The sequence below is a fragment of the Camelus ferus genome, chromosome 11 (assembly GCF_009834535.1).
Source record: "Camelus ferus isolate YT-003-E chromosome 11, BCGSAC_Cfer_1.0, whole genome shotgun sequence".
Taxonomy (NCBI): Eukaryota; Metazoa; Chordata; class Mammalia; order Artiodactyla; family Camelidae; genus Camelus; species Camelus ferus.
In genome coordinates, this window is record NC_045706.1 from 38,101,043 (window position 1) to 38,127,360 (window position 26,318).

General features: G+C 35.7%; 1 protein-coding gene across 1 annotated transcript in view; it reads right to left on the reverse strand.

Annotated features, from left to right (window-relative positions):
• PCDH15 (protocadherin related 15) overlaps nt 1-26,318 on the reverse strand; it is a 1,335,438-nt gene that overhangs the window by 186,821 nt on the left and 1,122,299 nt on the right. Inside the window, exon 21 of the mRNA XM_032491427.1 lies at nt 5,302-5,381. Within this exon, the coding sequence (XP_032347318.1) occupies nt 5,302-5,381 (80 nt within the window). The remainder of the gene's footprint in view (nt 1-5,301; nt 5,382-26,318) is intronic.

Genomic DNA, 26,318 nt, shown 5'->3' on the forward strand with positions numbered 1-26,318 from the left:
ATTCCCAAGCAACTTAGAAACAGGAAATCTGAAAACCTGTCCATAGTACAATGAAAAGAAGAGAGTTGAGTTACTGTTTTCCATTTCTCCCCTCAGTTTAAAGTTCAAGACTCTATGTGATTCTTTGTGTATTAAATACAAAAATCACTAAAAATTTATACTATATTACCATTTAGAGCCATATTATACCTAAATAGCTTATTTTTCATGTTGATTATTATGGAAATAATCCTTTGCTTAAGATAATGTGTGCCTTGTGTCCTAATGTAGTAGAAAGTTAGACAGGATACTTGGGAAATAGGGAAAGAGAGAAAGAACACGTAGTGTCTTTTGGGATTCATAGCTGAAAGACTAGTTTATGGGTACATGCAAGCATCCTTTCATGAAATTTCAGAAATAACTGGAAAGGAGGAATCTTACTACCAGCTGGATGGAAGCTATGGAGCAGGATATACTAGGCTGCATTTAAGAATGCAGTAAATCTTATAAATCCATGTATTAAAAATACATAAGAATCACTCTTGATAAAAACATCAATAATAGTTTTACTTAAATTTTACATAATTGAAAAATCTATTGCACAGGAGTGATAATGAAAATGGTGAAGTTTGCAGCTTAAAAAGATGGTCTCTCCATAGAAGCATCAAAAAATAAAGCAGGAATGATCAGAAACACCTTTAATAGGACTCTGGAAAACAGTCAAAGGTTGATAGCAACCAAATGAAGGCAGAATTAGGAAAAATGCAACTTAAAATGATAGTAAAGATTTGTGTATTTTTACTTGTCCTTGCTCCATCCCTGCCTGGATTAGAGTGGTCTCAAAGATAGCAGCCAACATTACCAATGTAATACCCTGGTACCTGTTTCTGAAGGCAGCATAACTACTTTATTCACAGAAAATTGTGTTCATCTATTCCACTTGTCTGGAGGCTGCCTGGAGGCTGCCTGGAGTCTGCCTGAAGGAGTAATACATGGTCTTTGTCTTTATTTTGCCTAACTCAGAATTCACTCAAGGCAGTAAAGCAGTGAGTATTCCTGGAAAACAATGCTAAGTCAGGGACCAACCTGCAGTCATCTGAGGCAAAAGGTTATGTTTGAGGCATACAATGGAACACCAAAATCCTGGAAGGGAAAACTGGAAAGAGAGTCTCGGGAAATTAAGGCATTTAAAAGTGCCCACGTATATTGGTGAGCAGAACAGAACTGAGAGCCCAGAAATGAATCCATACACCTGTAGCCAACTGATCTGCAACAAGAACGCCAAGATCATTCAATAGGAAAAGAATAGTCTTTTCAACAAATGGCGCTGGGGCAATTTGAGATCTACATGCAAAAGAATGAAACTGGACTATCTCATACCACATCCAAAAAATAACTCAAAATAGATCAACAATCCATATATAAGTACTGAAACCATGAAACTCTTAGACAAAAACATACGGATAAATCTTCATGATTTGGGGTTTGACAACGGACTTTTTAGTAAGACAACAAAAGCATGAACAGCAAAAGAAAAAAATAGATATACTGGACTTGCTTGCAATGAAAAAATTTGTGCATCAAAGTACATTATCAATAAAGAGAGAAAACCTACAAAATGAGAGAAAATATTTGCAAATCACATATCTGATAAAAGTCTGGTTTCCCAAATACATAAGGGACTCCGTACAACTTAACAACAAAAAAGACAGACAACCCAATTAAAAAATAGGCAAAGAACTTGAACAGATATTTCTCCAAAGATATACAAATGGCAAACAAGCACATGAAAAGATGTTCAACATCATTATTCATCAGGGAAACATGAATCAAAACTACAATGAAGTACTACTTCACACTCACTAGGATAGCTATAATTAATAAAACTGATGGGAAAAATAATGTGTTGATAAAAATGTGGAGGAATTGAAACCCTGGTACATTGCTGGTGGGAATGTAAAATCATTCAGTCACAATGGAAAACAATTTGGCAGTTCCTCAAAAACTAAATACAATATGACCCAGGAATTCCAATGCTGGGTATATGTTCAAAAGAATTGAAAACAGGTACTTAAATACATGTTCATAGATGTTCATAGCAGCAGTATCCACAATAGCCAAAACATAGAAAAACAGCACAAATTTCCATCACTGTATGAATGGATAAACAAATTGCTGTATACACATATAACAGAATAGTATACAGCTATACAGAGGAATGAAGTACTGAGATATGCTTCTTAATGGATGAACTTTTAAAGATTAGGCTACGTGAAAAAAAGCCAGATATTGTGGTCACATATTGTGTCATTCCATTTATAGGAAATATCCAAAATCAATAAATCCACAGAGTCAGAACACAACTTGGTGGATGCCAGCAGCTGAGGGGAAGAATAAGTAGGGAGTAACTACTAACAGGTTTGTGTTTCCTTTTGGAATGATTATGACGTTTTGAAACTAGACAGAACTGACAGTTGTACCACATCATGAGTCTACTAAATGCCACTGAATTGTTGATTTTAAAATGCTTAATTTTATGCTATGTGAATGTCACTGCAATTATATTACTTATATTACACAGAATTTCCTCACCAAACATGAAGGCTATATGCCTAAAATGTGTTTGCTTGAAAAAAATCAAGCTTTCTTAGACAGTAAGTTGGTTTGGCAAACCATACAAATAGTGTTCATTGTTTAAACAATGTAGATATAAAGTAGTACAGGGTATCTGTTTCCAAACAAACCTGCTAGCATTTAAAACCCATTTCTGTAAGTGTTCATTTCCCCAAATTGCATTGCTTATTAGGAAATATTACAGCAGCCTAATTATAGGCAGAGACTCTCTCACAGATTTCATGCTTTGTATTCCATGCTTCCTTTAATCTTTTCCAGTACATGCTACTAGTTGTGATTTAACATCATTTACACTTACAAGTGTCTGAGTCTTTGGCAGATTTATCATGTTGACGCGGGCATCATGTTTCTGGCCTTATCATGATATTTAGAGAGGTTAATATGTACTTCAAAATGTTTGATTGCTTCTGGTTTGATACGGCGTTCCATGTCAAATAGTAATTAGTGATGAGTAAACACAGACCAATAGAAAGTGTTAGATATTGGTAACAGTTCAGGGAAAAGATGATGGCAGCATGAACTAAGATGAGTGAAGGGTGAGAGAAGAGTGATTTGAATATATATTTTGAAAGTAGAGCTGATGGGAAAAAATGCATATCATCTTTTTTATATGTTAATCTTCAGGGTATTTCAAATTGATATGAAAAACATAATCAAGCTTTAAATTTAGTGTCAAGATTAATTTAATCACATAGAAAGAAATAAAAATACCAGTGAAGATACAAAATTCTCAGATAAAATTCTAACAAGGGGCAGAAATAACTCTCAGGTTCTTTTTTAGCCCTTAGCCTTTAAGAGTAACTGTGTTCAACATTCAGAGCATATGAGAAACAGTTTTCCAGAGTGTATATTTTATATTCCTGCCAGAAATAAATGAGGATTCTGATATCTCCACATATGTGTTATTTCCTTTCTTTTTCATTATAGCCATTCTAAGAGGATGTCAAGCGGTATTTCATGATTTTTAATTTGCATTTCTCTAGTGACTAGTAATCCATGTGCTCTTTGGACATTCATGTTAACTTCCAAGAGATGTCTATTCAAATTCTTATCCATTTTTATTTAATTATTTATTTGTTTGAGTAGTAATAGTTCTATGTATATGCTTGATATATGTCCCTTATCATACACATTATTTAAGGATATTTTCCTTCAGTCTGTGGAGTTGTCTTTTACTTTCTTGATGGTGCCATTTGAATTAATTTTTTTTTCAAATTTCAATGAAGTCCAACTTATTAGTCTTCTCATTAATCACTTTTGTTCTTTGTGCCATACTTAAGAAAGCATTGCCTAATCCAAATCATGAAGATTTAATTATGTATTTTCTTCTAAGTTATATATCTTATATTTAGGTCTTTGATCCACTTTGAGGTAATTTTTACAAATTAAAACATCACAAAGAGGCGTGAAACAGATCCAATTTCATTCTTTTGCATGCTGCCCTAGCTTCATTTGTTGAAAAGATTATTCTTTCCTAATTGGATTGTCTTAGGCCTTTTGTTTTTTTTAATCGATGGGCCATAAATATCGCGGTTATTTCTGGATGCTGAAGTTTGTCCTAGTGATCTAGAAATCTATCATACCAGTCAGTACCACACAATGCTGGTCTTGATTACTGGTAAAATATCCCTTCTACAAAGTTTTCTTTCTTTAAGAATGATTGTCAATTACAGCTAATTTATGATTTGTATGAACCTATAGGGGGAAATTCAAAATACTCAAGTCTTTCCATTTTTTAAATGACAGCTTATTCATCTGTGAAATCTAAAAGTCTGGGAAACACTGTTTCCATCCATACAAACTCATGACTGTACCATCTTAGTCAATGTGAAATTGAAGGTGTTTCTTACAAGATCAAGCAACCACAAATGGCTCACCCTGATTTGGCATTACATACCACATGTTCCTGAGTGCCTGGCTAATTTGTCAGATTTTTCAGATTATAATCATAGGCCACATTTAGGTTTCCATTCCTCAGGGAGTAAAACCACTCATGACAACACTGAAAACATCAGAGAGCCATCAAGAACATCTCTGACAACCAGCCCCATGTGACAGCAGAACATCTACTCTGCTATCACAGATGAGAAACAAAGCAAACCTCAATCCCTCCTCACTGCCTGCTGCCAGTTTTCTCCATAGTTATGATTAACATTATCTCTGATAAGTTCAGAGAGGTGAGTAGAATGACACAGATATAAAGGCTTAGAATGGACATGAAATATTTTTGTCTCAGCTTTTGTAGAATACGTCTACATTACACAGAAATTGAAAAATGGACTTTGGCGGCACCTTAAATGCATCTGAATACACTTTGCCTTACAAAATTCCCTGTGAATGAATAATTTAGTGCCAAGTTACTCCTTGTAGAAATACCCTTGTTATTAAGAGTAGCTGATAACTTTAAAGGGATCTAATTAATCCCAGGTTATACCTGCAAATGAAATGTTTCCACCTCAGTGGATTTTACCTAGTAAAAATGTTTAGAATAAATAAATAGTCTCCTGGGTATGATTTCTGGATTCAGAATGATCCCCTCCCACCTCTCATTAGCATTCATAGAAAAAAAAAGTAAAATAAAACTATAAACAGCTGAAAGTCTCTGATTAGAAGTCTGTTCTCTTGCTACCAGTACATTGCTTAACATTTTAAAAAGAAAAAGAAAATTAGTAATTATTTTTAACTCACGTTTCTGAAAGATTAAAAACTCGCTGTGGATCTCCATTCTCAATGGCATATGTTATTGGATCTCCTTCTCGATCAGTTGCCTTCAGAAAGAAAGAATAATTTAAATCAAGCAATAATTAAATTATTATATTAAGAATGATTATTATAAAGTCAGCTTCTCTTCAGTACAGTGTAATTTAGAAGCTTGAAACTAACAGTACAGAAGATCCAAGATACCATAAAGAATAAAGACTAAAACACGGGCTAATGGCAAGATGTAAAATACAGAACTTCATATCTTACCCTAGCAGTTCTGTCATTTCATCTCATCTGAGAGTAGTAGCAATGAATAAGAATAGTATCTTTTGAATGTATACATAGTCCTACTTGATGGGGAAATACAGCAATGATTTTTCCTATGGTTTATGCATTTAATTTCATATGAACAATTTAAACAAATGTATCATTTTGTTTATTTATATGTTATTATTTTGTTAAGTTACTAAAATAATAATAGAGAGGAATTCCTAGAGGATTCTGTGTTTTTTTTTTCACCCAAATTAGTTATTTTCAATCCCTGAGGTACCTTGAAATATTTCTTCAGTTTTGTTTGACAATTTAAATACCTCAAACTTTTAAGGATTGTGAGAGCCAATAATTTGGGTACTGCATTCTTATGTGAGGTTGTGCCCTTATTGGAAATGTTGAAGACCCAGGATTTATAAGAAAATCCTTATTTGATTGTTTTCTTCTTTTTATCCCTTTAGCTAATCTTTGTTGTTGTTTCAGGATCTGTAGCAAACAGTGTAGTAATTAGGGAGCATTCATAATTTCTCAGTCAACTAAACAAGGTGGAGTGGTGCTATTGAGATCAGAGTTTGGAAATCTATCTATTACTGGTCTTAGCACTTGCATAAATACCACACACCTATATTTGACAACATCTAAAGGGAGAGATAATGCCTAATAATTGGAAAAAGTCAATAGAAAAAATGATTCTTGGAGTATTAAGATTTGATAATATACATATGAGTGACCTAAATGTATTTCTAAAAACATTTTTAAAATATATTTTTATATATATGAAAAAACATTCTCTAAATGATGGGGAGAAATTTATATATGACCTTTCTTAGTGAAACCTTAACTTAAAATTTATTAACTACTCACTATAAGTCAAAAATTGTATTTGCATGCCTTACTTCATGTAAGCCTTGCAGTAACCTTATAGCAAATGGGAAATGCCAAAGACTTCAATTACATTACTCTTTCTCTCACCATTGCAATTAAAGTTCTATATAATTAATTGGAAGATGTATCTCTTTTTATCTAAGGATAATAGTAACCATTTCATCTTAAAAAAAGGAGTGTAGATTTAATATTTTCCCATAATATAACAGATAGGATTTACTCAAAACATTTTAGTGCAAAAACATGTTCTGTGTCTTTATTCTTGATCAGTCAAGTCCAACATGAGCCCTTTATTCAAGATCTGAGAGAGGTACAGTAGCAGTCACCTTCCCTGGGCTTATCATAGTGTTTACTGCCCAGAGCCAGGCACGTGGGTTCCAGCCCTGGCTGTACTATTTCTTCTCAGGCAAGATACCTAACTTCAAAAAGAAGTTAACAGTAACACCTTCAGTATTCACTGATTAATTCAACAAATAATTATTGAATATCTACACTGTTAAACACTGGAACTTCAACAGTGAACAACACAGACAAAAATGCTTCCTTTGAGCAGCTTACATTGTAGTAGGGGGAGCAGAGAAAAAAACAAAATAGTTAATTAATATATGGCTATATTATTTATATAGAATATATTACATATAATTATACATTATTTATACATAATAGAATTATAATGTAATTTATATACATCAATTGCATATATAATTAACACGTATTTCTATAATACATGGTTTTCTGATCCATATAAGTGCTACAAAAATAAAAAATAATTCCAGAGGACATGTAGGGAGGGCAGAGTGAGGGCTTACACTTACACGTAGGTTACCAGGAAAGCTACAGGAAAAATGTAAACTTTCGGCAAACACTTGTAAAAGTGGAGAAGGGCCCTCCAGGCAGAGGGCAGAGCAAGCGAAAAGGCCGTGAGGTGGGAACATGCCTAGTGAGTTAGAGGAATAGCAGGCAAGTGGAAGACTAGCTCCCGTTCTATTTGGCCTCAGGTAAACCACCTGAGTTTTAACACCTCCAGTTACATGATTGGATGCTGCTTGCTTGGGATAACTAGTAAGTAATGGAATTCAGTCATCAGTTTGCTGATACATGTTTCACAGCATCTGAACTAAGATAAAGCTAATTTTTCCTTTATTTTTCCCTTGACATACAAAGACTATCTTTAAAGATCAAAGCAACTATTCTTTCTAGTCTGCTCAAGCAGATTACCCATTACATCTAAATTCAAGACACCCATTTTTCAGAACTACCCATAGGAACACAAAAGGATTTATGTAAATGAGCAATAAGCTTAGACACTGGAAAATGGGAATTTTTTAAAGAAAACAAATCTTCTCTAAACTGATACTCTGTTCATGTTAAAAATGAACGCAGCCATCAAATACCATCTGGTAGAGTGCACCTTATGTACCCAGAATGATTCTACACATTTTGCAGGGCATTAACACAAAGTATCTGCCTTTAGGGATTTTAAAATAGATAAAATCAACGGATTTAGATGGTCTTCTCTTTTCTCACTTAGGGGAACGAGTTCTGATTTATGTTATTAAACTGCTTGAGAGCAAGAACTGAAGCTTTCAATTCAGGATAGCAGTGTTTCTAAAAACGTGTGTGCACTCCTGGCATTAAATTGTTGGCCCTTTAACAAAATGATAATGTTCATGAATATATTTTAATATGAATTAGTCTATACTTTTTTTATTCCAAGAAGTGTTGTTTTGTCATTTGTGATTCTGATATAAAACTTCCTTTTTGAAAGTATGTCATTTATGTAAAGTCAGTTTATTCAATGTTTTAAAAAAAAGTATAAACACTATGATAAATAATATGTAAATATAGCATATCTGAAACTTAAAAACGCAACCAATCTAGAATGACACTATAATACACGAGCGTGCCCTAAGGTCTTTCATTCTGTTCCTCTACTATACTACATTTTGCTAGTTCTTTCACTCTCCCTCTTTCCTATAATGACTACTTAACACTTTCTCCTCAGGTCTCCGACTTACCCTACTCTGTCTTTACTCTCAACTTGTGACCCTGATTAGTCCTTCACTGAGAAAATTAAAGCAATTTTCTGAAAACCCCCCAAATTTCATACAAACACACACACACACACCACCTTGTAACCACACACTACATCTTCCCTCTTGTTACTGATAATGTGCTGTCTGATCTCCTATTTAGGGCAAGATTTGGGGGAAGAATTTTGCATTCCACTTTTTCTAGTTGTTCTCTTCTTATTTTCTCTTAAAAACCACTTCAATCATACTTCCAATCTTCCCACAACTGCCCTGAAACTGCTTTTTTCAACATCACCAACAAATTCCACATTAGTAAAATCACTAAGTTCACAATCCTTGTGTTTTTTTGTTTGTTTCTTCATTTTGTTTGCTTGTTTATAATTTGACCTATGAGTCACATTAGACATAACTGATCGCTCCTTTCTCCTTGATACATTTTTCCCCCTTAGTTTTCAGGGTTGTATTACTCTAGGTCTGCATTCCTGGTGCTCCTCTTCTCCTCAGCACCTTAAAACCAGTCTTTGGATGTCTTCTACAGCTACGCCCTTAAGAACATCATCCAATCAAAGTTTTAAATAACATTAAATACTCAAGGTTTCAGATCTATACTTTTAGCCCATACCTCTTTCCCAAGTTCATACTCAGCTGCCTATGTAATAGCTTCAATGAGATGCCAAAAGACATTTCAAATGAAGTATGTTCAAAATCGAATTCCTCCTCCTCTGACATTCTTCTAATTGTGGTTAATGGAAATTCAGTCCTTCCAGTTGCTCAGGCCATATATTAGTAGCCATTCTTAACTTAACTTCTGTCTCCTTTCCCACATCCAATCATTAAGAAATCCTATAGTTTCCACCCACAAAATATGAGACTGAACTCACTTCTTACCATTTCCAGAAATATCACTCCAAGCCTAGTCTGCACTACTGAAATAAAATCCTAATTTCCAAAATTTCTCACATGTCTCCACCATAGACTGTTCACAATAGAGAATTCAGAATGATCTTTTAAAATTTTAAGTTTATTCATGCCACTTCTCTACTCAAACTCTTCTGTTAATAGTTATCTCCACACCTCCGTCACCTGATGATATCAATTCTACTATTTCCCCCCCTCACTTACTTTAGCCCAGACCCACTAGTATCTCTGCTCTTCCTCAGGCACACCAGGCTGCCCTGAACTTCAGGGTCTTCACACTTGCACCTGGAATGCTCTTCCCCAGATACCCACATGGTTCTTCCTCTCAGCTTCTTCAACTCTGCTAAGGCCACCTCAGTGAAATCATCGCTGATCAAACTGCAGTCCAGTCACCCATGTTTTTCCTCTCCGTTTCCCCTCCTGTGTTTTCCCACATAGCACTACCACCTTCTAAAATTCTATACCATTCACTTATATACTTTGTTAACTTTCTTCTTCTCCTAGTAGAATGTAAGCTCCATGAAGGCATATCTGTTTGCTGCTTTGTTACTGAAATGCCTTAGTACTTACAGTGCAGGCTCACCTTTGCACTTTTTGTGCCCGAGAGGGTAAGTTTAGTGCAATAAAGGCAGTAGGAAGTGTAGTGATACAGTTTTGTCTTATCCATCAATTATATTTACAGAAGAAAAAAAATGACGCTACAAAAATCTATGGCACAGGACCTGTGATTCATGCACGTTGTACTGCCATCTTCAAAAGAATCAAGAAGGATTCTTTCAGATCGAAGAAAGTAAAGAGGTATGGCAACTAAAGGTCGCATGCTATCCTGAATTGAATCATTTTGCTGTAAAGAACATTATTAGGGCAACTGGCAAAAGCTGAATGGAGTCAGAAGGTTAGGAATGTGTCAAAGTTACTTCCTGATTTGAACGGTTCTGTTGTGGTTGCACATAGGAGACTACGCTTTTTACAGAAATCAGAAATTGTATTTAGTAGTGATGGGACTTCATGCCAGTAACCTAACTCATCCTCAAATGTTCTGGTACTATTCTTCCAATTTTTTTTCTGTAAATGTGTAATATTTTAGAAGAAAAATTATCATAAAATACATGTACATTTATGACAATGGCAAAACGTATATGTGTATCACGTCTGTGTGAATATGTAAACATACACATACATACCTCTGTGACTTATGTAATTATTAATGAACATGATATGATGGAAAAATACCAGAAGACACATGCCACGTAAAATGAGTTATATGATGCAGAAGTGCTGGAGAATTCATTGGGGGAAAGGAGACAGCAAACGGGGAGTAAAGCAAAAACAGAAAATAGGAAAGAAAGCTACCTAAGAAGAAATAATATAATGTGTATGATAAGGTTGCATTTGAGTATATGCGTAGATATAGATATATTGATTATAAAAATAAAGCTAAACTAGGGAGAAAAAGGCATAAACATCTGGGTCTTCTCCACTTGCTATTTTTGGTATATCTTCGAATTTTTCTTTTGGACCCACAAAGGCAACTTCTGATTCAAAATCACCCAGCAGACGCTGGTTAAATTAGGAGAAATGTAGTGGCAATCAAATTAGATAGTGCTCTATCTAACCATATGTTTATCAAAATCAAAATAAACGACTTTTATTTTGGGGCAGGTGGTAGAGAATAACTCTCTTGCAAAGCCAACTTTTACTGTTAAATAATTCTGCCTCTATCTTTGAATGATGTTTCTTAATCTGGAATTTTTTTTTAAATCTTTTTTCTTTTGTGTGAGTGAGGCAGGTATATAAGTGGAGAATATCACAGAGTTGAAGACTTTTTCTTTATTTTCATTTTAAAACTGGTATGGGATTTTATGAATTCATATGAAATAGAAAGTATTCAAAACTCGAACAAGAGATATTGAATTCTTCAGTTTTCTTTAATAACTATTCCAATGCAAATACTCTGTATTTTTTTTTATTATTACCTAAAATAAATTGTTTTCTTAGCTCCAAATCAACTAATTCCTGGTAGTTAAGCGTAGAGTCACTATAGCACTTCTCAACATCGACTAGGTTTCCTGTTGTTTTTCCTAGACAACTGACACTTACTAGTTTTTTACTAAGTATACCACAGTAACACTGCTTTTTTCCTTTCTATTTATCAAAATCTCAGGAAAATCATGGCATTTACATAGTTAAGCTCTAATCAACAATAGCTGCCAGTATGTGAAGCAATAAACAGCTTCAAGGCATGCAATAAACTCTGAGGTTTACTTACAAAACAGCATAGAGAATCATTCACTGCCAAGTTACTGAAGGTAATGCTGATTACTGCTATTAAAGTACCAGTAGCTTTCAAATAGTTGCCTAAGTAAGTATTTCACATTCAAACCCAGATTTCAAATTAATCCTTTTTTTTTTTTAATTTAACTTTTAGGATGAACAGAATGGCTTATTCTGTTTAATTAAAAATTAAAAAAAAACCAAAAACAACTTTTTTTGTTTTTTATCAAGCAAGTTTAGAAATTGAAACTTCTTTGGATCATACTATGGTCTTCTGGCATGAAGTAAATGAAAATCATCTGTTTCCACTATAGTTAGAAACTTTTGCTGAAAAATTATTTATAAGAAGGAGCTGATGAAAGTAGGTCTTCCCCATTTCCACAAAATTCAATTAAAAGTGACTAAAGATTATCAGCTGACTAATTATCTAGAAAACAAGAAAAAGCCCTCCATGGCTTCAAGAAGAGACATGATAGAAATAAGAATAAAGATTAGAAATAGGGAGTAAAGGTCAGTTTTAAATGTCTCCTGCCCAGATCTCCAAAATATGGCTTTATTACTACATACAATGGCTTTATGGTTGTCCGTAAAATTCCATGACAGATAAGGATCTCATATTCTACCTTACTGCTTTGGTGACCACTTCCTCTAAGCCTGGGTGTCTCATTTTGGCACCACTAAAATCTTGGGCTGGTTAATTCTGCATTACTCTGACTCTCACCTACCCCTATATCTTAGTTTGGAAAAGCAAAGCAGTGAATCTTTTGTAAAGGCATGAAACTGTTGGAATGGTAAAAAATTCTCTGGAGGAATCACTGAAATGAATCTTCTTGAAATTTGTCCTTCCATTTCTAAATATACGGAAGCTGGTGTTTTTAAATGGTGTTTTAATATTTTTGGAATTTCTAGAGGATATGTACAACATTTCATGACTTGGGTATCTTTTCTTTCAGAAAACTCTTTATCCATTCATTCCCCCATTACCTCATCTTAAGGCTACATTAACCCAAGTCCTCACTTGAGATTTAATCAAGAGCAAGGTTTTTTGTTTTTTTTTTTTTTTTTTTTTTTTTGCACCTCTATGCCTTAATTACTGGGGCTGCCTCCAAATGCAATCTACACAGAGCTAAGCAATAGAAAGAAGGGCACAAATGCCAGGGACTGATGACACTTGTCTGAAACGTTGGCTCTTGCCTTTCTTAAAATCAGACCCGACTGACATTCAACAGATCTTTATGGATCACACAGTATATGTTCCAAGCGTTGTTCTAGTTACTGAGGATAAAATGGTGAATACAACAGTGTCTGTCATTGTGGACCTAATGTAGTATTTGGCACAGTGACATAACAAATAAGAGTGCACACGGGGTGAAAGCAGACAGGGGAAAGTGGATATGGAGCACGGGAAGACGGTTATTGTTATTCTTTATAAGGTGGTCAAGTAAGACCATTTTGCTAAGGGGAAAAGCAAGCAGAAATATACAGGAAGGGAAGAAGTAATTCACGTGAATGTCTGAGAAAAGAGAATTCCGACAGTGGGAATCATGAGTGAATGGGCCCCGAGGCAGGGGGCAGCCAGTGTGCGAGGAGGCAGTTGGGCAGGAATAGAATCACTGAGAAGATGGGAAGCAGGACATGAGGTCAGGTAGGGGTCACATTTTCTTTTATCCTAGGTGATTTGGGAAGCCACTGGAGGATTTTCACAAAGAAGCGAAGCTATTTTCAAAAATTTTTCAAACAATTCCTCTGACTGTTATGTGAGGAATAGACTCACAAACGGGTGAGAGTAAGTCCAGTAGAAATCTACTGCATAATCCAGGCAGAATTTGACGGTGGCTAGTAACAGGAAGGAAGCAGTAAGGGTGGTAAGAAATAGTGAAATTCTGGAAATATTCTGGGATTGACTGGAAATAAGAGAGGGCTTTGGAGAAAGAGAAAAGTCACAGATGGCTTGAAGGGTTTTGGCTTGAGATTTCAGACAATTGAGGATGTAATTTACTAAGCAGGGAAAAAATGCACGAGGACCAGTTGTTTTCTTGGGAGTGGGAGAAGTAAGTACTGGGTGTCGAGTATGAAATACCTGAATTTTGAGATGCTGTGATAACATTATGATATGCCTCCCTAATCCCCCTTCAAAGGACAAATAAATTTTCCCCCTGTATGTTGGAAATGTTGCCTCCTGAGAGGCTTCAGCTGTCGGTCCTATTCAGAGAATGCCTTTTCTGAAGAGAGCTACCTTCCCAAGGTCAAGTTGCCTTCTGAGGCAACCTGCATCTGACTCACTGACGCAAGTATATAAAAGGCCTACCTTTATATAAAGGGCTATTTCAGCTGCAGAGCTTTCCAGGGGAGTCAGCTGAAGCCTTTATTGGGACTGCACTGAAGCTCAACTTTTCCCTAAACTTAATTCTGCTTTCTTCCTCTCCTTTCCACAGGAGCTGATTTCCAAAACAGTCACTAATAAATGTCCTACAACTGAATCTTTTATCTCAAGGTCTGCTTCTCTGGAAACTCAATCTAAGACAGATGCTTATTTAATATCATATATATTTAATATCATATTTTATATATATATATATATATATATATATCATACAGTTGATAGGAGTCTAGAGTTTTAGAGCAGGGAGCTAAGATGGAGATATGAATTAGAAGTTATGAGCGTATAACAATTTAAACCCACTAGAACAGATGAGATAATCTTAGAAGTGACTATAAATAGACCAGGTTAGAAGCTTGAGCCTTGAGGCATTTCAACTTTTAACAGCCAGGGAAATGAAGAGAAACCATCAAAGTAGACTGGGATAGAGCAGCCAGGGAGGGTGGGGGGAAATTCTACCAGACTGATGTACTGGAAGTCAAATAAATAAGTTATTTAATAGGAAAGGAATTATCTATTCTGTCACATCTTACTGATGGATAGAGTGTGTTAGGTAGTTAAATAAGTGGGGGCACCGGGCAGGCAGGTGGAGGAGAGGGAGGATGGTCCAGAAGATGGTGTTGTGTCCGCCTCCAGCATAAAGGGACTTTACTTCTGAATGAGTGCCAGCAAGAAACCGGTTAAAACCTGGCAGCCACGGCTGCAGAAAGGACTTAACCAAACACGACCCAATGATCATTGTATTATAATTAACACTGAGGTTTAGCGCCTCACTCCACTTTTTTTTTTGTTTTGTTTTGTTTTGTTTTTTTCTGTCTACACCATGGGTAAGGACAGGCGCAAAGGAGCCAAACATGACTAAGCATTCCAGGTACAAGAGCCGTCAATCAGTCAAAAGACCACCTCTAAGCGAGGGTATAAGAGAAGAGGGAGACAAAAAAACTGCCTCTTTTTCTCCCTTTGATCAGCACACCTCCTGTTCTTGGAGGTGTATTATTCATTTTCTATTAAAATCTTTCACTACACAACACACCGTCTCTCAACTGTAAATTTATCTTTTGGGTATGACAAGAAGTGGGGTCTTTACCTTTTGGGGTAAAAGAGTAAGATCAGGAACTGATTTGGCAATGGAATGAGCATTGGGATCTCAAAAAGAGCCATATCAATGGATTGCTGATATTGAAATTCTGATTATAACGGGGTCAAGAGAGAACAGAGAAAATGACCAAGACTTTCTCCAGGTAAGTGTGGATAACGTATCTGAGAAGTTCCCACAGGGAAGGGAGGCACAGACCTGGGTAAGTGGCTAGAGTGGTTTATGGGATCAAGGGAAGTTTTTGCTGTTGTTGCTCTGTCTTTAATTGGGAGATACTGCAGCATATTTTCATGCTGATGGAAACAATCAGATACAGTAAGAGATTTTTACGATGCAGGATGGTAAAAAGATGATTCTCAAGCAATATCGTTGAGCAGGCCAGATGGGACAGGATCTAGCAGCATGCTTTCAGGGTCAGCACAGAGAACACACAATTAAAAGGTGCTGTATTTTTATTTTGCACTGAGCCTTGCAAACTGTAGCCAGTCCTGAGTGTGACTTATGGAGCAGTGCCATTCTGCAAAGTGGTTATTATGGGTCATGATGATACAAGAAATGTACAGTAAATTTCTCCAGAATAAAATTTAGAGTAGTTTAGAAAATTTAAAAGTGATTTGTCAGGGTGATTTTATATGTGTTAAATCTAATAGTTAAAAAAAAAAAAGCTGTATTCTTTTTGTCTTTTGTATTTTATTTCATTTTTCTACTTATTTATTTAAACGCACCCTTCATTTCAGAGGCCTGAGAAGCATTGAAATAAGATGCAAGTGAAGGAAATGGTTTAGATAGGAAGATGGAGTGTTAATTTTTAATTACAAGATTAAAAACAAAACATAAATACAGGTGCAGAGAGGTTGGTAGATGTGTGATGAGAGGCTGTAAGTCTTCATCCAAGTGTTTGATGAAAATGTGGAGCAGGAGAGGTCCCAAAATACAACGTTTGTCCTTGCCAGTGAATCTTTGCCTCCAGGCTGAATACACACCACAAACCATCACCTGTGTTCACCTGTCCCACCAGCCACAGTGCCCCTGTTTAATGCTCAATGGTATCAGAAAAAGACTATTTCTTCTTATTAATTTACTTGTAGGTTCTTAATAATTTTCACAAGAACTTGAGAATACTGCTTTATTTCTTGCACTGTACCAAGTTTAAGATATCAGTTCTCTTTGAGTACAAAATAAGGTAATTTTCACCCATTTCCTATGTACCCTACTTCTTGTTAGAGTGTAAGTTAGAGAACATAGTAAAGTCTAACTCCACTAAAAATGTGCATTTAAGTCACAGCCTACACATGTTCTGGGGCAAAATCTCATTTTTTTTTTTTTTTTTTTTACCATCTTTATTTCCTTCTTAAGCAAGGAAGGGTCAAGAAAAAAAAGATTTAGGAGATGCTGTTTTAAATGTAGGGGTCTCCTTTCCCTAACCTCACTGACGCTTATCTGGCTTTATACCTCTGAGCATATTGCTGTCTATGGAAGATTTACATGAGGCTAAACTATTCTTTGGGAAACGGAAAATACATATGCGACTAGAGAATACATAAAAATACATTTTCCTCACTTTCAACAGCTTTGTACGCCTAGAGATGAAAAATCATCTCTAGATAATGCATATCCCATGGTGTCAAGGACATCAAACTTTTTTTTGAAACTTATAGACATATCAGAACATCTGCTTTAAAGGAGAAAAATTTGCACTACAAATCAGATTTAATTTTCACAAAACACAGTTGTTTGACATTGTGAAACATCCCTCTCTGTAAAACACCTATCTTCTATCAATCTATGCATCCTTCCTATAAAATATAAATAATACTTTGCAATCAGGCAACCAATATCAGTGTCCAATGTATTTCAGCTTCCCATCTACACTCTCTACGACATTATCCTTTTAAGATAACATTAATGATGAAAGAGCCACTTGAAACCTAGCGCAAGGCAAGGTGAGAAAATGTATTTTCTACTACATGAATTGAAAATATAAATGAGAATTTCATTCCTCACACTTAGGAAAATCAAGGCCACCTAATAAATAGAATAAGTCATATATTATAAAACTGAAGGAGAAGTAGTCATCTTTTAGTACAATCTGCAGTGTTAGCCTATACAGTTACACATGAAAGAATCAAAATGCTCAAAAGAGTTTCTTTGATGACAGAGGAGCAAATCTCCAGATGACATATCCAAAGTGATCCCCAGAATATAAATGACATTGCAAAATCTACAGCACAGGGCCTGTGATGCATGCGCATTGTACCTGAACCAGCTGCAAAAACTTTCATGAATCATAAACTCCTGCATCATCTTCAGGGGAAAAATATACCCTATTTTACAGGAAATATTCATCAAACAAGGGAAAAAAGGAAGAAAGAACCCTCAACACTTCTAGAACATTTCAAAGATGTCAGAAAAACAAATTAGCACCTCTTACAGGACCTGTTAATGCAGAGGGGCCTACTACCTGACAGTGTGCATGTCATGCAGACTGTTCTGGAAATGGGTCAATTCTGTAGTGAGATTAAGGCAGCTGCAATTTTCCTTCAGGATGAAAAATAATAATCCTTTGAGGCATATAATTTAAATTCTACAGATTTTTGAAGCTATTAAAAATAAGAAAAATGGATAAAGATGAAAATGCATGTTGCAAGCTCACCACGGCACCATCTTAACTCATATCCAAGTAGTTTCATTACTAGAACGCATGTTTTTCCTCGGGTAACCAGAGGTGGCGACATCTTACTTCTTGGTCTGCTTCACACCACTTTCTGTTTTCCCCTGCTATTCGTGTCTGAGCTGTTTAATCTGCTATTGCAGTCATCAGGAAGGAGAAGCCAAGAAGAGAAAAGTGGCTCAAGCTACCAGAGCCAGTCAGTTCACTGATAAATGGGACCAGAAGTTCACAGCAGTGGCTAAATTAAGTTTTCCCAGAGTCAACGGACATTATCTGTGTAACAGTTTTCTTCACTTTGTGAAGAATCGAGAAGCAACTGTGAAAAAATGAAGTCAAGGCTGATCAAGCAGAATTTAGAAAAGAATGATTAGCCTTGAGAGTAGATCTACTCTGCTGCCCAAGGAACTGTTTGCAAGTTTGAGAACAACTGAAAGAACTAAGGGAACCTCAGTCTCTAGAAAAGGCAGATAGAAAAAGGGTTAGCACACAGCCTCTAAGGTCAGAAGCTAGAGATGGAATCCCCACTGTGCAACAGGATTCTGTCTGACATTAGAAAAGTTACTGCTTTGCTGGGAGTATAAAAGAGGAGGAAGTTTTCAAATGCTGGGTGTAGTTCCTCATTGGCAGCAGCATTCAATTAAAATTAGATGTTGATGCTGTTATTATTAATATTGATCTCTTAGTGAACTACCTCTTGGGACTTCAACATGTTCCTTTGTTCTCTAAATCCCAAGTGATCATTCCTTCTCCAGAGCTGGTAAAATCATAAAGTGGATGAATATATTCTTTAGAATGTATCCATTTCTCCATATTTGACATTTCACTTTCCTATCCATTATTCCAAGTGCCCAGTACCTTCTTCCTAACTTTTAAAATCTCAAATCTTAGTATGAATAAACTGAAAAACAAGAACAGAAATGTTCCTCTTGGAGAATAGGAACTTAAAAAAAATATTTTTTGTTTTCATTTCAGGAACTGAGCTATGCAAATTACATGGTCTCTCATTCCATCTCTGCTTCCCTACTCCAAAGACAACAACCTCCCTCTTCTCCCTTAAGTTTTCCAAGGTCTTAAAATTTTGTCTTTTGATATATACCAAAGCATAATTAGTCCCTGTTATTTTATTTAACAAATATGTATTAACCTAACATACGTATTTATATATATGAATAACACCTTAATTATTATTGCTTCTGTTTTTTACTAGCTAATATAAGGCACATATCAGATAACAGAGGATTTTGACACAGTTTAAATAAATAATCCCTTAATTCAATTTAATAGTTTAAACTAATGCTAAATTGTGGGGGTACAAAAATATTCTTTTACTTTTTTTTTCTTTTTCAGAGGCGCCTTTATACTTTATTTAAACATAACAGACTTTTTGTTTGTTTTGTTTATTTTCAAACGATTTTCAGTTGTATACTGTAAGGGTCAGAATTTTTTTTTCCTTAAAAATTCATTAACATTTTTAGACTTTGTAGGCTACATGGGGTCTCTGCATGCTATTCTTTGTTTCTTTCTTTTCATGTTTCATTTTTATTTGCTTATATTTGAACAAACTTACAACAATATAAAAACCATTCCCAGCACAGCCATACAAACAGGCCACTTTGCCCACAGGCTGTAGTTTGTCAACCTGTGCTCTACCACACCTGTGCTTTCTTTTTGCAAAAATCAACACTGGCATTACATCAAGTAAATTATTATTTCCACTACCACTCACTTTCAGAAATAAGTCCATGTACCAATAAAATAGAGAACCAGTAGAAAAATAGAGGGCAAGGACAAAGACATTTTAAATCAAGGAACAACTGCTAGCACTTATTTTTCCCTAATCCCAATCCTTCACCCTTATAGAAACAGGCTGTGTGCAAAGAAGGTCATATCTTTACTCCCTTTCCCATGCATGTGTTTCTTACCCATTTTGCAAAATGCAGTTGAATTTTCCACCTTACTAGCAATAGGTGAACAGATCATTTGATTCAAAACTTGGTCAGAACTAAGACTAGTTCTCTACAGTCAGGCATAAGCTTCCTGCTGATAAATGGGTATTTTGACTATTTGCAGGAGTATGAAAGAAACTAAGTATTCCATCCTAAATAAGCTGTGTAGAAGTAATGCTAAGGCCTTGGGAATAATACGCTTTATCACTTTCCTCAACTAGTAATGCAGGAGAGTATCACAATTAGGAATCTAGAAATGGAATGAAGCAGGTCTAGAGTTGATCTTTTTAAACGCCAAATACTACAGGTCTGCACCTCCATGGTATCTCCTAAACATTTTCTTCCTCTGTACTTTCGTTGTAGGTACAAAAGCTAAGACCTACATTATCCTAAACTCAGATTGAATAAGAAATCTCAACTCCTAGATAACAAATTAACTGGTTTTATTTCTTCCAGGCTGCTATCAGGCTACTGCATTGATCACCTCCATTTCTGGTGTGTAGCTGACTTCATCAGTGATGTCTCAGTTTAAACCTATAACTCTTACAATGGTGAAATTGTCTCATTTTTTATTTGTATGAGGCATTCCTCATTATTTAAAATCAAATTTAGTTCCTAGGGACTTGGGATCAGGTGAATGTGGTCTTTTCACTCATATTCAATTTTCTTCCTTTTAATTTCCTTCTGATGCAGAAAGGATAAAGAGGGGAAAATCTATTTCTTAAAAGAATTGCCTGTACTGAGGTTGCACCAAAATTAGAGTGGAAGGGGACTGGCACCAACAGACTCCACTATCAAAGGATGCGACCCCCAAGTACCCATCCTAGGAATTGGTGGTCCCTTGAGAAATTCTGATGTATCTTCTACAGAATGCCCAGTTGGTGGTCTCTTGTTGTATATCTTGATGTGTATGCCTTTCTTCTTCACACGCTGCAGTCCCCTTAATTTTCATTTATACTTAAAAGCTCCAACTCTGAGATCTATGGACCCAGGCAGGATCCATCTTACTTACAGTGTTGAAAAAAGTCTTCAAGCGAGCAGTTCATGCCCTCCTGCTAACTGCCTACTCTGCCATGACATCGCCTTCCAATGCCCTTGAGCTTGTAGTAAATGCACAGCTCCAGTCTAATCAGCTGTTCAGCTGGAGAACTAGATGTCAATCTCCCCTTCTTTCTCCTGGATTTTCTTTTCTTAATCTTGAACTAAGAAAGACACTGAATTATCAAACACTGGAGGACCAAAAAATGTATCCTTATCTACTTCTATGGTAAATTTTTCCAAGACTGTTGAGATTGGATTCTTGGAGAGTATTCTACCAAGAACTAAGAATTCTTTGCGGTAGAATCTGGGAATTTATTTATTTATTTATTACTCAAATATGCTTTATCTAGCTAGATAATCTATATTTTATGTATAGATTGTATAGAATATATAGAACAATCTATATTCTATTCTATAACCTCTATGTTAGAGAGGGTAAGTCAGTTATTTTTTCCTGTAACTTTTTCTTCATGAGACCATTAAACTAAACCATATCATTCAACAAACTTTAGTGTCTTTTACCCTCATATAACACCATAAAATCAACCTTTGGAAAACACGGAACTAATGTAATATAAAACATACCCACCTCACAGGAAAAAAAAATAGTAGTTTTTCTATAGCCTAAACTAAAATAATATGATACAGTAGAGGCTTGATTTAAGACTCAGAGGGAAAAAACTACTCTGGCTTGTAAACCTCACTGTTTCTAAGTTGCAGTTTCCTCATTTTCCAGACAACGAAGACAATCATATTGGCTATTCATTAAAGTCACAGTAATGGCTTTGTCACCCTAGAGCATGTCTCTTTGGCATGAGTATTAATTTCGGTTGATTATTTTTAAGGCCCCCAAAACTCAGGAAGAAGTTTTGACCTTCCCCCTAACTGCCTAAAAGAACGTAGGTAGAGGATCTATTCTAGGAAGGAAGCTATCAGCACAGATAACTGCAGCATAAACTAGATGTGTAGACAGGGAGGAACCTAGTAAAATCTGTTTGTTAAAATTCCTCCTTGGTCTCATTGCCTCTGCAGGCCCAGAAAACATTCATTTACCAAACATTTGCTATTTCACCTCCATGTGAATTGCCTTCCTCCTCTTTGAAGTCCCAAACCACTTCCCCAATACCTCCTTTTGTCTTTAGTTGAAGATGGCATTTAAGATGAGGGTTTCAACCATTTTGGTGAGTTATTCAGTTTTCCTGGGAGTCTCCCATGTATAAGTGTTATCAAATTTTTGTTTAATTTTCTCCTGTTAATCTATTTCATGTCTATTTCATTCTCAGACCAACCAGAAGAAACTAAACAGGTAAAGGAAAATTTCTTCCTCCCCAACATGACCAAATGAAATGATGCATTGTATATATGTTGAAGAGATACAACTTTTTTTTTTTTAGCAGGTCAAGGTAGCTGACTTTCAATATAGTATCACAATTTATAAGTAAGAAATTAGAAATGAAACCAAATAAAAGATCTAGAAATATTACAGTAGCGATAAGGACAAATAATTTCAATTAAGAGAACTTGTAAAATACCCTGATTTATCAAATTCTTCTGAACCAATCAATTTTTTTTTTGATTTGTTTGTTTGATACTAAAAGCAATCGATGTGACACAGGATTTGGTATTCTGACAATTAACTTTCAATTTTCCATCTTTAAGAATGGACTATGTGAAACATGCACTTATCAACTATTTCTAATAGTTCATTGATAAGCTGTTTTTAAGAACCATACATATTTCTCTTTATTCAGAAAGTGAAATAGGCAGTGCTCTGCAGTCAGGGTTAGGGTGAGGGTGATTAACAGATGGAGACTTTTGAATGTTGAACAATGGTTATCAGCCAAACTATAAAGTGGTCTCAGAGTAGAAACAGTACCAGTCCCCCAACTGCCTGAGGAGGATAAAGAATCGAAGATGGAGAAATTGCATGGATACTTTAAGTACATAGGGAGAGTGGGTAAGCACAGAAATGTTTCACCATAAGGCTTAGGCTACAACTTAGTAACCCAATGAGCTTGGAAAAGGAGCCACCTACTTTTTGTGGCTCAGTTTCTCCATCTGTAAAATTATGATAATAATAATGATAGACACAATTACAGTGGGTTTTTATAAGAATTAAATGGGGAAATGTGTGTTAAAATATACATATTTATATACATATTAAATGTATATTTATTTGTATACTTTACTATTCAACATAAATATTTTGAAAATATTGGAAGTCCCTTTTTAGGAAAAATAAGACATCCCTGCCTGAATTTTGCCATAAACTTGTGGAATCATGTGCATATATGAAGGAAGATTACATATTCTTGATCTCTTAATTCAGAAGTATCTATGTGAATTTCTTTGGCCAATGAGGGTGGGGAGTAAGTAATACGTGGGGAGATATTATATGCATCATTCCTAGGTAACAGCAAATGACTAGGTTTTGATTTGTTTTCCTCATTCAAGAGATCAGTAAGGTTCTAGATAGAGGCTGTTTCATCAGTCAGAGTTGTGGAATGAAGACTGAATATCGGTCACTGCCAACTAGTGATGGGCGTAGAATGTGAAATCTGGCAACAAAAATCTAGTTATCTTAATTGATTCACAATTTGGTACTTAAAAGTGGAGAGTGCCATAACAAATAACCAAAATATAAATAGTAGTAACATCGAGAGAGGAAAGGGGTGAGAAAACTGTTATTGGATGCTGTAAGGATGGGACATCATGTTAGGCAGTAATGAATCATTTAGCAAAACTGCTGTCTGCAATAACTGGGAAAGCAAAGGCTATGCCAAAAGAACTCAGGGCTCTTGACATCAGACTTCACCATGTGACTGGTGTGTACCCCCAGTGGAAGGATCATACATCCCTACATGATTAACCCACAAATAGCCTGGTGACTTGGTTTGGTGGATGAATTGTGGGCAGAAGGGTCCTGTGTCACTTCTGGGAGAAGCATTACGAGCAAGCTTGTGGTTTGTTGTGCCTCTCTTTCCACTGTCAGAAGAACAACACTGTCCCAGGTAGAGGTTGCTCCACCACTCCAAACTACAGTGAAAATGATGAAAACAGAGCTGGAACTGAACCATGATGGACATACAGTGTGAGCAAGAAACGAGCTCTTCAGTTATAAACTTTTGAAATGTTGAGTTTGAGTGTGTACATAATATAAACCCAGCTGTCCTTACTGAGACAATAAGTAAAGAACTTAAATAGTGCTTGCCTCATTAAGTTCCACATCAGTGTTAACTATTATTTTTATATAAGAATGAGAATGATGGTGATGATACAAAGAGGTACCATGTGTAAGAAAGGAGGGTTATGCTAATGGCAATAGAGGTGAGCCATACAGTCAATCAATTATGAATTATAAGGGTAAGTTGGAAGGAAATAACGCTCTTGTGAGGACAAAAGAAAGCTGAGACTCACTGTATTTGAATATAATATATACTGCTATTTGGCAGCACTGGCTTATCTTTAGAGTCACAGAAGTTGATCAGAATTTCAAAGGGACAAAAGATTCAGGAAGCTATTCGATTCAACACATTTTAGCAATTTAAATACCTGAGGAAATTGGCGCCAGGTCCAGTGGTGTGATGGTAAAAGTTTAACACCTGGCCCTGGACTGGTGGATACCGATTTGTTGTGTTTGCCAATTTCTGTGGCATAGCTACACCCACCATGGCCAATTTCAAGCTAGCGATGTGACATAACTGAACATGAACTTGGGGAGAGACTCACACAACTTGCTCTGAGGATCCCAGCGCGAGCTACGGCTCGGCACGCCACTCTAGCTGGCTTCCCTGGCAGGTCAGGATTACATAGAAGCAGGCTTTGGAGCAAGATCCGACCAACTCTGGAAGAAAATGGCCTATCTAAGACTAACCCTTATCAGCATAAGAAGATAGAAAAAGAAGAGCTCTGGGTAACATGTTCCTCTACTAGATGCCATCAGCAGAGCCAGGCAAAACAGCCTTAATACGCTGAGGAAAATCACAGCCTCCAAAATAACTTTTAGACAGAATGAAAGGAAAATACTTAAAAGGGAAGGGGGAGGGGCAGGGGACACAGATTGTTGTCTGAAAAGAAATCACTTTGATTCAGTCAAAACAAATTATTTTGAAGTCAGTTTGCTGTTACCTTTGAAAATAGATTTCTCCACAAATCCTGTCTTTCTAAACTGAGCTGTGAGTCGGCTGTGGGTAGTACCACGTGTGAAAAAGTTGAGGATGTAGCCAGAAGTACTTCTAATGCATTCTGTTATTAGAAGTCTTTGGAAGAGTAATTTCATGGAAGCTTTTCAACTTTTAGGTCAATAGTTTAAATTCAATCTCAGTTGATCATGAACAAATGTGTATGGTTGGCGGCCTATGAAAAATGCCTTGATGGTGTCACCAGAGTTCTTTCTAACAGAGACTGTCACTGCAGTTGGCACCCTTTCTTTTGCTTCTACCAGAAGCACAAAGGGTGAATAGAAATGTCATTTCAAGTATTTTCTCAGCTTTTGTACTAGAGAAATTGGAGATCTGAAAAAGGCCAATTCCTTTTCATCTTTAACTCACAGGTGGAATTATTTTCCTACCATATGGTTCCTAGACATTTCTGGGATTTATTGAAATGAAATCTGGCCATCCTACAAGTAAAATTGTATCTTACTCATAGACAGTTAAATTATACAAAGGTGCATTCTTAAGAAATATTTAAATGTAAAACATGTAAAATTTCTTGGCCTGAATCTTACAGATCTAAGATTTATTTTTTCTCTTCTTCTTGTTTAAATAAATAAATCCCCATCTATGTAAAGAAAGATTTTCATTATTCCATAAATGTACTTGTCTTAATATTTGGTTTCCCATATTTTATCATTTTCATGATATAATCATGATGTTTTCTCCTTCCTAAAAAAACTGTAGGGTTTTTTCTTCTTTCTTTTATTTTGTCCATTAAAATCTCCCAAATTTCCTTATTACTAATATGTCTACTTTTATATAATTTTGTTTCCCAAGTTTTAATAGTAAATGAACAACAAAAGCCAATTCTCTCTAGCTACTTGGAACAACAACAACAAAATAAATGCAAGAGCAGACACAGAGAAGTATCTGGTCATGCTAACCAAATTTTTGGCAGACTCAGATAATAGGTGGGATATAATGGCAGGAGTCTTGTTTTGGAAATAATGAGAATTCAAGCAACTGATTTAGACCTCATTTGTTTTCCATGAGGTTCACTTTCCATATCTAGATAATGAGGTTAATATGTTTCATTATTTTTACGTTCTTTCCATAAACATTCTATGGAATCCTGACTTTTATATCATTAGGATTTGAGTGAGAGGGTGTCAGTATTCAAATGAGACTTGAGTAAGATGAAGCTATCCCTGTGCCACCTCATTTTATGGTTAAAGCCCGGTGCTGAAATTTTCCTAAATCATCACATTAAAATCTCTCCTAACTTTCAAGGCTAGTTTCCTGAATTCTCATGTCAGCAACTCCTGCCACTC